The sequence below is a fragment of the Lithobates pipiens genome, unplaced genomic scaffold, assembly GCF_037356315.1.
Source record: "Lithobates pipiens isolate NorthernLeopardFrog02 unplaced genomic scaffold, aLitPip1_a1.2 Scaffold_23, whole genome shotgun sequence".
Taxonomy (NCBI): Eukaryota; Metazoa; Chordata; class Amphibia; order Anura; family Ranidae; genus Lithobates; species Lithobates pipiens.
Window position 1 is genome coordinate 32,059,968 of NW_027507785.1, and position 13,374 is coordinate 32,073,341.

At 47.9% G+C, this 13,374-nt stretch overlaps 1 protein-coding gene across 1 annotated transcript in view; it reads left to right on the top strand.

The window, feature by feature from the left end:
* ANKRD42 (ankyrin repeat domain 42) overlaps positions 1–13,374 on the top strand; it is a 64,053-nt gene that overhangs the window by 31,085 nt on the left and 19,594 nt on the right. Inside the window, exon 8 of the mRNA XM_077451402.1 lies at positions 5,346–5,451. Coding sequence (XP_077307528.1) covers positions 5,346–5,451 — 106 coding nt within the window. The remainder of the gene's footprint in view (positions 1–5,345; positions 5,452–13,374) is intronic.

Below are 13,374 nucleotides of genomic sequence, written 5' to 3' on the forward strand. Positions count from 1 at the left end.
AATATTCAATGCCGCCCTGCCATCGGGAGTGCGCCGCCGGCGGCGCGCTCCCGCGCTGGTCGGGACCCCCGTGAGTCCGGTCGCGGGACCCGCGGACTCGATCGCCGCGGGCATCCCCACGATCATCTCACGGAGCGGACGAATGGAGGAAATGCCGAGTAAACAGCATTTCTCCATTCTGCCTAGCAACTAGTGACGCTGATATCTGCTCCATGTGATTGGAGCAGAGATCAGCGTTCACTAAATGAAAGCCCAACCCCCCCCACAGTTAGTAACACACCCCTAGGAACACTTAACCCCTACACTGCCACCCACTGGTTAACCCCTTCACTGCCAGTGTCATTTACACAGGAATCAGTGCATTTATATAGCAGTGATTACTGTATAAATGACAATGGTCCCAAAAATGTGTCAAAAATGTCCGATGGGTCCCCCACAATGTCGCAGTCACAATAAAAATCGCTGATCGCCGCCATTACTAGTAAAAAAAAAATAATAAAAAATTATTAATAAAAATGCTATAAAACTATCCCTATTTTGTAAACGCTATAACTTTTGCGCAAACCAATCAATCGCTTATTGTATATGTAGAAGAATACGTATCGGCCTAAACTGAGGGAAAAAAATGGGGGATATTTATTATAACAAAAAGTAAAAAAGTTTTTTTCAAAATTGTCGCTCTATTTTTGTTTATAGCGCAAAAAATAAAAACCGCAGGGGTGATCAAATACCACCAAAAGAAAGCTCTATTTGTGGGGAAAAAAAGGACGTCAATTTTGTTTGGGAGCCACGTCGCACGACCGCGCAATTGTCAGTTAAAGCGACGCAGTGCCGAATCGCAAAAAGTGGTCTGGTCTTTGACCAGCAAATTGGTCCGGTCTGCAAGTGGTTAAACACAGTTGACCTGATGAACCTCAGAGCAGGAACACAACAGAAGAACCACTTTTAATGTGGAGTTTGTCTTTAGGCCTGTAGGGGAGGTACATTACAAACGCCAACGATTGCAGCTAATGAGGAATAAAATAGTGATTGTAGAAAGTTTTTCAACCTGTCTGACCACTATTCTTGCAATAAGTCTGATCTCGGGAAGGAGAGTGCACTTTGCCATACAAAGTTACATCACTGATAAGGTTGAATAACAACACCAGTCCATCCACTTCGATCTGTGCGCTTGTGACTATTGTTTTCCATGTCCCTGTACATGGTGTTTGCTGAGAAACACATCTAAAAGGTTTTCTTTAACATTTATGAACACTTTCCGCTGACACCAGCAACTGCGGAAGGGAGTGCTACATCTTTACCGCTCTAACAGTAAAGAAACCCTCATATAGTTTAGGATTGAACCACCTCTACAACTTCATTTTTTAAAATTTATGAATACTCTCTGCTGACACCACCAAGGTCAGAGGGGAGTGCTACAGCCTTACCACCAACTGTGGAAGGGAGTGCTACATCCTTACCACCAACTGTGGAAGGGAGTGCTACATCCTTACCACCCACTGCGGAAGGGATTGCTACATCCTTACCACCAACTGCGGAAGGGAGTGCTACATCCTTACCACCTACTGCGGAAGGGAGTGCTACATCCTTACCACCTACTGCGGAAGGGAGTGCTACATCCTTGCCACCAACTGCGGAAGGGAGTGCTACATCCTTACCACCAACTGCGTAAGGGAGTGCTACATCCCTACCACCTACTGCGGAAGGGAGTGCTACATCCTTACCACCTACTGCGGAAGGGAGTGCTACATCCTTACCACCAAGTGCGGAAGGGAGTGCTACATCCTTACCACCAAGTGCGGAAGGGAGTGCTACATCTTACCACCAAGTGCGGAAGGGAGTGCTACACCCTTACCACCTACTGCGGAAGGGAGTGCTACATCCTTACCACCAAGTGCGGAAGGGAGTGCTACATCCTTACCACCAAGTGCGGAAGGGAGTGCTACATCCTTACCACCAACTGTGGAAGGGAGTGCTACATCCTTACCACCAAGTGCGGAAGGGAGTGCTACATCCTTACCACCAACTGCGGAAGGGAGTGCTACATCCTTGCCACCAACTGCGGAAGGGAGTGCTACACCTTACCACCAAGTGCGGAAGGGAGTGCTACATCCTTACCACCTACTGCGGAAGGGAGTGCTACATCCTTACCACCTACTGCGGAAGGGAGTGCTACATCCTTACCACCTACTGCGGAAGGGAGTGCTACATCCTTACCACCAACTGCAGAAGGGAGTGCTACATCCTTACCACCAACTGCGGAAGGGAGTGCTACATCCTTGCCACCAACTGCGGAAGGGAGTGCTACATCCTTGCCACCAACTGCGGAAGGGAGTGCTACATCCTTACCACCAAGTACGGAAGGGAGTGCTACACTCTTACCACCAAGTGCGGAAGGGAGTGCTACATCCTTACCACCAACTATGGAAGGGGGTGCTACATCCTTACCGCTCTAAGCCCTTGTACACACGATCGGAGGTTCCGCCGGAATGTGTCCGATCGGAGTGTTTTGTCGGATATTCCGACTGTGTGTGGTCGTCATCGGACTGTTTCCGTCTGAATATCCGTCGGACCAACTTTTCCAACTTGCCGGAAATATTTTCCGACAAAATGCTCCTATCGGACATACTCCGATCATGTGTAGCCTACTCTGACGGACAAAGTGCCACGCATGCTCAGATCAAATTCTTAGACCAAAGCTATTGGCTACTAGCCTGAATGTAGTGCCATCTAACAAAATAACGTCATCACGTTATGTACAATCGGATTTTCCGACAACTTAGTCCGACCGTGTGTATGCAACATCACTTCCGGACCTCTTCCGGAATTAATCCGTCAGAATTACTCCGACGGATTTGGTTGTCGGAATCTCCGACAACCAGACAACCAAAAAGATCCAAGCTCTAGACGTCTTGGTGCGTTTATACCCCAAAGTGCGTCAAAGCCTCAGTTGGTGGTTGATATCCAAGAATCTTCAGAAAGGAAAGTCCTTCCTATCAGTTACCTGGAAGTTGGTGACAGCAGATGCCAGCCTTCTGGGCTGGGGAGCAGTCCTGGAAGAAGCATCTGTCCAAGGAAAATGGTCCTAAACAGAAACGACCTTGCCCATCAATATTCTAGAGATTTGGGCAGCACGCCTGGCCCTGGAAGCCTGGACGCTCAGATTACGGAATTGTTCGGTCAGGGTCCAATCCGACAATGCCACAACAGTGGCCTATATCAATCAACAAGGGGGCACGAGGAGTCATGCGGCTCAGAGAGAGGTGAATCATATCCTATCCTGGGCAGAAGACAACATTCCTGGCCTATCGGCAGTCTTCATTCTGGGAATAGAGAATTGCCAGGCGGACTACTTGAGTCGCCAGCAGTTGTTTTGGGAGAATGGTCTCTTCACCCCAACATCTTTTTGTCAATATGTTATAGATGTAGAATTCCGAACGTGGATCTGTTTGCGTCCAGGTTCAACAGAAAGATCGACAATTTTGTGTCAAGGACAAAGGATCCGCTGGCATGCGGAACAGATGCCTTAGTTTTTCCGTGGGATCAGTTTTCACTAATCTATGTGTTCCCTCCTGTTCTGCTGCTTCCGCATCTTCTTTGCAGGATGAAGCAGGAAGAGAAGGAGGTGATTCTTGTGGCCCCCGGTGTGGCCCAGTAGATCTTGGTATGTAGAGATTATAAAGGTGGCAGTGGGGGACCCGTGGATCCTACCACCGCGGCCAGACCTTCTCTCACAAGGACCGGTATTCCATCCTACCTTACAAATGCTAAATTTAATGGTTTGGCTATTGAGACCCACATTCTGAAAGACCGTGGGCTGTCAGGTTCCGTAGTTTCTACTTTGATTAAAGCTAGGTAGCTGGCCTCCAGAGTCGTATATTATAGAGTCTGGAAGGCATATGTCTCCTAGTGTGAATCCAGGGGTTGGCACCCCAGGAAATATGTCATAGGTAGGATCTTTGAATTTCTACAGATGGGATTAGAAATGAAGCTGGCCTTGAGTACTATCAAAGGCCAGGTGTCGGCCTTATCAGTGTTTTTTCAATGACCACTTGCTTCAAACTTTCTGGTTCGTAGCTTTATCCTCCGGTTAGGTCTCCCCTGAACCCTTGTGACTTGAATTTAGTCCTGTTGGTATTACAGAAACAGCATTTTGAGCCGATACGAGATATTCCCTTGGTCCTTTTGACAAGAAAAAATTTTTTTTTCTGGTTGCCACTTCTTCTGCAAGAAGAGTATCAGAGTTGGCTGCTCTTTCTTGTAAAGAGCCATATTTGATTATTCATGAGGTTGTATTGTGTCCTCATCCTAATTTCCTTCCGAAGGTAGTGTCAGGTTTTCATTTAAGTTAGGATATTGTTCTGCCTTCATTTTTTCCAGAACCTAGTTCTGTGGAAGAAAGATTCTCTGATGTGGTGAGAGCAGTCAAGGTCTATTTGAAGGCGACCGCTTTAGATTCATAAAAAAGATGTTTTGTTTGTTTTTCCAGAAGGTCCTAAGAGAGGACAGGCAGCATCAAAATCTACTATTTCTAAATGGATTCGTCAAGTGATTGCTCAAGCTTATGGTTTAAAGAGGGAAATTCCACCTTTTCATATTAAAGCGCACTCCACCAGGACTGTGCATCACCAAGCCTCCATGGCCTAAATCTGCAAGGCAGCAACTTGGTCTTCAGTCCATACATTTACCAGATTCTATCAAATAGATGTGAAAGGTCATGAGGATATTGCCTTTGGGCACAGTGTACTGCAGGTTGCAGTATGAGTCCTCTAGTCTCTTAGTACCCTACTTTTGTTGTGTCTCCCTCCCCTCAGTTGGCATTGCTCTGGGACATCCCACATAGTAAATACTATGGCTCTGTGTCCCGTGATGTATGATAAGAAAATAGGATTTTTAAAACAGCTTACCTGTAAAATCCTTTTCTTTGAAGTACATCACGAGACACAGAGGTCCCTCCCTTCTTTTGGTATACATGTGTATTGCTTTGATACAAAACTGAGGTACTCCCAGTAGTGGGAGGGTTTATATAGGGAGTGGACTTTTTGTCTTGGGGTGTGCCAGTGTCCATCACTTGAAAGTGGCCTATAACCCACATAGTAACTACTATGGCTCTGTGTCCCATGATGTACTTCAAAGAAAAGGATTTTACAGGTAAGCTGTTTTAAAAATCCTATTTTTCCATTAAAGTAAATTCTGGGGGGTTTGGGGAAGAAACTAGGGTACAGTTTTTGGAGGAAGCCCATGTTTCTGAGTTTAAACCAGATGTAATTGAGAAAGGTTCAGGTCCTCTATGAACCTACAGCAACCTCAGTACAGATTTGTAATCTCTGTTCTTTTCTTCCCAGCTGCAGGACAGGGCCGAATTGAATGCCTGCAGTGGCTCCTGGAGATGGGGGCTGACTACAATATCACCAATGAGGCCGGGGAGACCCCAAAGGATGTTGCTAAACGGTAATATGAGTGGGAGTCAGTTTATAGAATATTAGCAAATCTGAGTCCATTCCCTGAATGGCTAATTTTGTAGTGGCTGTATTATTTTGAATGTCGCTTTTTGAGGTCTGTGTATAGTAGGTATGATGAAGGGCTGGCCAAACAGTTTGTAATCTGGTTCTATCATGTGCTGGATTGAGATAGAATTGTAAATAATTGTATAGAAATCCAAAAGGTATAGGTTCAAATATAATCAAATGCATTCATAAGATTTCTATGAGGTTGCATTAACCACTTGCCTACCGGGCACTTTCACCCCCTTCCTGCCCTGGCCAATTTTCAAGCTTTCGGCACTGTCACACTTTGAATGACAATTGCGCGGTCATGCAACCCTATTGTTTTTTTTTATATTTTTACTAAACAAACAAAAAGTTTTAATAAAGGAAATACGTTTCATAGCTTGTTATAAAATGTTGTAAACAGGTCATTTTTCTCCTTCACTGATGTAAAATGATGATGCAGCACTGATAGGTGGCACTGATGAGGCAGCAATGATAGGTGCCACTGATAGCTGACAATGATGAAGTGGCACTGATCGGTGGCACTGATAGGTGACGATGAGGTGGCACTGATAGGTGACAATGGTGAGGCGGCACTGATAGGTGCCACTGATGAGGTGGCACTGATAGGTGACAATGAAGAGGCGGCACTGATAGGTGACAATGGTGAGGCGGCACTGATAGGTGGCTGTCATTAGACACAGCTAATCATGTGGTAAAGGGTTGCTGTGATTGGCCCTTTACCCCGATCTGTGATCAGCTGATTTTGAAGGATGTCCATGTACGCTCTCCTGGCAAATTAAGCCCATGCTGTAGCCATCTTTCGGCTATAGTGTGGGTGGGAAGGGGTTAAACATTGATTGGATAAGTTGGAACATTTTTTGTTAGCCCTAAACACATGTTAAAGCTGTCATAGAGGAGTATTAAGCACTGTGTGTAATAGAGAGGTATGAAGCACTGTGTGTAATAGAGGGGTATGAAGCACTGTGTGTAATAGAGGGGTATGAAGCACTGTGTGTAATAGAGAGGTATGAAGCACTGTGTGTAATAGAGGGGTATGAAGCACTGTGTGTAATAGAGAGGTATGAAGCACTGTGTGTAATAGAGGGGTATGAAGCACTGTGTGTAATAGAGGGGTATGAAGCACTGTGTGTAATAGAGGGGTATGAAGCACTGTGTGTAATAGAGGAGTATGAGGCACTGTGCGTAATAGAGGGGTATGAAGCACTGTGCGTAATAGAGGGGTATGAAGCACTGTGCGTAATAGAGGGGTATGAAGCACTGCGGGTAATAGAGAGGTATGAAGTACTGTGTGTAATAGAGAGGTATGAAGCACTGTGGGACGCTGTGTTTGACGGTATGGGGCGCTGTGTGTGACGGTATGGGGCGCTGTGTGTGACGGTATGGGGCGCTGTGTGTGACGGTATGGGGCGCTGTGTGTGACGGTATGAGACACTGTGTGTGACGGTATGGGACGCTGTGTGACGGTATGTGACGCTGTGTGTGACGGTATGGGACGCTGTGTGTGACGGTATGGGACGCTGTGTGTGACGGTATGGGACGCTGTGTGTGACGGTATGAGGCGCTGTGTGTGACGGTATGGGGCGATGTGTGTGACGGTATGGGGCGCTGTGTGTGACGGTATGGGGCGCTGTGTGTGACGGTATGGGACGCTGTGTGTGACGGTATGAGGCGCTGTGTGTGACGGTATGGGGCGCTGTGTGTGACGGTATGGGGCGCTGTGTGTGACGGTATGGGACGCTGTGTGTGACGGTATGGGGCGCTGTGTGTGACGGTATGGGGCGCTGTGTGTGACGGTATGGGGCGCTGTGTGTGACGGTATGGGGCGCTGTGTGTGACGGTATGGGACGCTGTGTGTGGCGGTATGGGACGCTGTGTGTGGCGGTATGGGGCGCTGTGTGTGACGGTATGGGGCGCTGTGTGTGACGGTATGGGGCGCTGTGTGTGACGGTATGGGGCGCTGTGTGTGACGGTATGGGGCGATGTGTGTGACGGTATGGGACGCTGTGTGTGACGGTATGGGGCGATGTGTGTGACGGTATGGGACGCTGTGTGTGACGGTATGGGACGCTGTGTGTGACGGTATGGGACGCTGTGTGTGACGGTATGGGACGCTGTGTGTGACGGTATGGGACGCTGTGTGTGACGGTATGGGGCGCTGTGTGTGACGGTATGGGGCGCTGTGTGTGACGGTATGGGGCGCTGTGTGTGACGGTATGGGGCGCTGTGTGTGACGGTATGGGACGCTGTGTGTGTGACGGTATGGGGCGCTGTGTGTGACGGTATGGGACGCTGTGTGTGACGGTATGGGACGCTGTGTGTGACGGTATGGGACGCTGTGTGTGACGGTATGGGGCGCTGTGTGTGACGGTATGGGGCGCTGTGTGTGACGGTATGGGGCGCTGTGTGTGACGGTATGGGGCGCTGTGTGTGACGGTATGGGACGCTGTGTGTGTGACGGTATGGGGCGCTGTGTGTGACGGTATGGGGCGCTGTGTGTGACGGTATGGGGCGCTGTGTGTGACGGTATGGGACGCTGTGTGTGACGGTATGGGACGCTGTGTGTGTGACGGTATGGGGCGCTGTGTGTGACGGTATGGGGCGCTGTGTGTGACGGTATGGGACGCTGTGTGTGTGACGGTATGGGGCGCTGTGTGTGACGGTATGGGGCGCTGTGTGTGACGGTATGGGGCGCTGTGTGTGACGGTATGGGACGCTGTGTGTGACGGTATGGGACACTGTGTGTGTGACGGTATGGGGCGCTGTGTGTGACGGTATGGGACGCTGTGTGTGACGGTATGAGCCTCTGTGGGGTTGATCTACTAGAACTGCAGAGTGCATTATCAGCTTCCAGGTTTATTTGGTCAATGCTTCACTACTTCCGACCAGCCGCCGTTGTTATACGACGTCCGGTTGGCTCACCTGTGCGGATCGACGTAGGTGTACGGCGGACGCTTTAAGAATGCGTGTGCACCGCTGGAGCCAATGCACGTGGTCGGCATCAGTGATGTCCACTGGTGACCCGCAATTGCTCCTCAGAGAGCCGGAATGGGGATCTGTCAATGTAAACACACAGATCCCTGTTCTGACAGGGGAGGTGAGAGAGATCTGCTGTTCTTAGTGATGAACAGCGATCTCTCTCTACTCCCAGTCAGTCCCCTCCCCCACAGTTAGAAACACCTCTCTAGGGAACATTTAACCCCTTGATCGCCCCCTAGTGTTAACCCCTTCCCTGCCAGTGACATTTATACAGTAATCAGTGGCTATTTTTAGCTCTGATCGCTGTATAAATATCACTGGTCCCAAAAAATTATCCGATCTGTCCGCCGCAATGTCACAGCTAAAAAACACTGATCACCGCTATTACTAGTGATAAAAATGCCATAAATCTATCCCCTATTTTGTAGGGGATAAACCAATCAATATTGCAATTTTTTTATTTTTTTTACCAAAAATATTTAGAAGAATATATATTGGCCTAAACGGAAAAAAGTTTAGTTTTTTACATTTTTATTTTTTGTATATTTATTAGAGCAAAAAGTAAAATATATTGCTTTTTTTTTTTCTTTCTCATAATTGTCGCTCTTTTTTTTGTTTATAGCGCAAAAAATAAAAACCGCAGAGGTGATAAAATACCACCAAAAGAAATCTCTATTTTTGGGGAAAAAAGGACATAAATTTTGTATGTTTGGGTACAACGTTGCATGGCCCGTGCAATTGTCGGTTAAAGCGACGCAGTGCTGTATGGCAAAAAAATGGCCTGGTCATTAAAGGGGGCAAATCCTTCCAGTCCTTAAAGCGGAGTTCCACCCAAAAATGGAACTTCCGCTTTAAACACTCCTCGCCCCATTACGTGCCACATTTGGCATGTCATTTTTTTTTGGGGGGGGGGGGGGAGGGAGTGGGGGCTTCGTTAGGAGGGAGACTTCCTGTCCCACTTCCTCCTTCCGCCCATGGACCGTCGAGGCGAATGATTCCTCCTTTCGCCTTAGGCGGCCCCTCCCTCTAGGCGATCTGGGACACATGACCGGTCCCAGGAGATTGCCTGTCCACTTCGGGAGCGCAGCGCGACTCACGCATCTGCCGTACGTGCCCGGCCGAAAGCTGTCACGGCCGGGTGCCCAGAGTGGCAATGGAGGTGCCGGCAGAGTGGAGGGGAGAGGAGTGACACCCCGGAGTGTCTGTTTATTAAGTCAGCAACTACACTTTTTGTAGCTGCTGACTTCTAATAAACATAAAAAGCCTGGAACTCCACTTTAACCTCTTGAGATCCGCGCTATAGCCGAATGACGGCTACAACGCGGACCTGCTTTGTCGGGACTACGTCTATTGACGTCGTCCCGTGCACGAGTGGCCTGTGCGCCCCCTGAGGGGCGCGCGCTCTGTGATCAGCGAGTCTATGAGACTTGCCTGATTACAGATCGGAGCAAGGGGTCGATCCCGACCCCTTACCACGTGATCAGCTGTCAGCCAATGACAGCTGATCATGTGATCACAACAGTCAGCGCGAGGAGAAAAAAAAAAAGCCGATCACCGGCGGCCGTGAGAGGGACTTCAGTCCCGATCACGGCCAGATCATCAGTGCCCACCTGCCCCCTGCCAGTGCCACCTAATTATAGGAAACGTGCCACCCATTAGTGCCCATAGTGCCACCCATCAGTGCCCACAGTGCCACCTATCAGTGCCCACAATCTGCCTCCACAACAGTGCTGCACCTCATATGCCAGATATCCGTGCCCAGCAGTGCCACCTATCGGTGCCAATCAGTCCCATCTATCAGTGGTGCCTATCAGTGCCTATCCGTGCCACCCATCCGTGCCAATCTTTGCCCATCAGTGCCACCTTATCTGTGCCCATCAGTGCTGCCTTATCTGTGCCCATCAGTACCGCCTTATCTGTGCCCATCAGTGCTGCCTTATCTGTGCCCATCAGTACCGCCTTATCTGTGCCTATCGGTGCCACCTTACCTGTGCCTATCAGTGCCCACCAGTGCAGCCTATCAATGCCCACCAGTGCCGCCTCATCAGCGCATTTCAATGAAGGAGAAAAATGACCTGTTTGAAAACTTTTTCTACAAACTATTAAACATGATTTTTTATATTTTTTTTATTTTGCATCTTTTTTTGTTTGTTTAACAAAAAATAAAACTCTGAGCTGTAATTAAATACCACCAAAAGAAAGCTCTATTTGTGGGAAAAAAAATGATAAAAATTTAATTTGGGTACAGTGTTGTATGACCGCGCAATTGTCATTCAAAGTACATCAGAGCTGAAAGCTGAAAATTGCTCTGGGCAGGAGGGGGGTTACGTGCCCAGTAAGCAAGTGGTTAAAGCACTTAATTGAACAAGCTGAAGTTAGAAGCTGATTGGCTACCATGCACAGTTGCACCAGATATTGTAAACTCCAATGTTAGGAAATGCACCCCTGTATGTGATAGAGCAGTATGAAGAATTGCATATTTTACACATGTATGAGGAATTTCTTGCAATGCATTGGTATGAGACGTAAGTCATGGTGTATAATAGAATAGAAAGGGGTGAGACAAATCGTGTGTAATACAGAGGTAAGTGGCAATGTGTGCAAGAGAGGTTTGTAGCTTTAGTGTGATAAGGAAGTGTGAATCACTGAGTGAAACTGCTAGGTATGATTCACTGCATGTAATAGAGCGTTACGAGGCCCCCCGGTGGATTATTTTATTACAGCTCAGACACTGGACGTAAACAGTCAGTTTTCTATATAACACACTGTGCAGCACTGATAAATATGGAAACAATACTATATAAATATATGAATCCAGTAAACACTATATATAACATAAATGTCTAAAGCATAGCAACATATAAACACTATAATTTAAGTGCTTGTGGTCCGTGATATTGTACTCAGTCCTAAATGAGGTCATTAAACTAAACAACAACAGTCCATATATATGAAAATAAAGTACTTGTTCTCCGTGACTTTCATTTAATCCTTGATGAGTGTTTAAATTCCATATTAACACCAATCATGTGATAATGGTATCTTCATGCGTGGCGCACGCACAACCCCCACCGGGTGTACCCTCACCTTAGGGCAGTGATGACAAACCTTGGCACCCCAGATGTTTTGGAACTACATTTCCCATGATGCTCATGCACTCTGCGTGTAGTTGAGCATCATGGGAAATGTAGTTCCAAAACATCTGGGGTGCCAAGGTTCGCCATCACTGCCTTAGGGGCGTAAAATTAAGGCTGTAATTGATAGCAATAGCCTGCAGCCAGGGGCGGACTGACCATTTGGGCACTCGGGCACTGCCCCGAGGGCCCCATGCCACCAAGGGGCCCCATGGGGGTTGCCAGCCGCAATAAAACCAGGGACAGTATGTAAAAATCTGTGTTTTTTAAAAAAATCCCAAGATTATAGCTGCCCTGCCTCTCCAGTACCTTTTCAGTGTGTGTATGTGTATTCTGTGTGTGTATATTGTGTGTCTGTGTGTGTATACTGTGTGGCCCCATTATCTATTGCCTGGAGGCCCCATAATCTCCTATTGCCCGAGGGCCCCATAATCTTCTCCTATTGCCTGGGGGCCCCATAATCTCCTATTGCCCAAGGGCCCCATAATCTTCTCCTATTGCCCGGGGGCCCCATAATCTCCTATTACCCGGGGGCCCCATAATCTCCTATTACCCGGGGGCCCCAATGAGTTGTCAGTCCGCCCCTGCCTGCAGCAATCCTCCTTTGCTTCCTTTTATCCTATGCAGGTTTATGGGACACTTGTATGGACACTTTTATGGGCCACCTGCTACTTCTGATAACCCAGCTCAGAGGTCACTATTTTCTCCTGGTATGTTCAGACACTCTCCTCATATATGTAGCACTAACCCCCGAAGGAGCTGCTGGTTATTTTTGGGCTTACCGTTACCTTCCGCTTCTTCTTATGGCATGTCTAGGGGATGTCCCGTGGTAGGTGGCCCAGTAACTTGAGACTGACAATAGATCCAATTGAATGGATTTTATTTGCAAACTTCAACCATTGAACAGTCTATCAACTTGGGATCAGAGGGTTGGAAAGGAAAGTTCAGGTATTCTCAATGTCAAAGTCCATAAACATTGAAGAACTTGCTTACTTTGACTGTATCCAGAGAATAGCCATTCGCAGCTGGATGACCACTCAGGTTGGACAGTCCCTCTCACAAGGCCTAGCAGCCAACAAGGTGTTTACTCAGGAACAAAGTCTTTGTCACAGACGTTGTTGCAGAACACGTAGGAAACTAAGCTGTAAAACACTTGTAGGATACCTGGATCTTTCAGCCTGCTTGGCGATATCCACAAGACCGGATTCTCTCCGTTACTTCAGCCCTTCCAGGCTCTTGTTAAAAAAAACAAACTCACACATGGTGTTTTTCTAAAGAGTCTTCCCCTGGAATGCTTGAAGTATTCTGGGTCTCTCCCGGACCGGAGATGGCACCCAACCACCTCAGAATCCTCCTTTAGTTCCCTTGCCCTGGGCTAGCCAGCCCTGAGGCATTAAAGTCGGGTGGATCCGCACCCCAGGCCATAGCCTTCCTGGGGGCTGGTCAGGAGGACCAGAACCAAGTAGTCAGCACTTCATACTGGACTGGAACCCCGAACCGCGTGATGTCCATGTCTTAAATACCCTCTCCCAGAGGGCACAGCGAGAGGGCCACTCCCACTGACCTGGCTTCGAAAGAGTAACTTAAAGTGGTTCTGCACCTTTTAAAAAAATTATTAAAAGCCAGCAGCTACAAATATTGCAGCTGCTGACTTTTAATAAATTCAGACTTACCTGTCCCAGGGTCCAGCGATGTCGGGGGCAGATGACGAACAATCGCTCGTCTCTCTGCTGTCCCCGCCGCCATCCTCT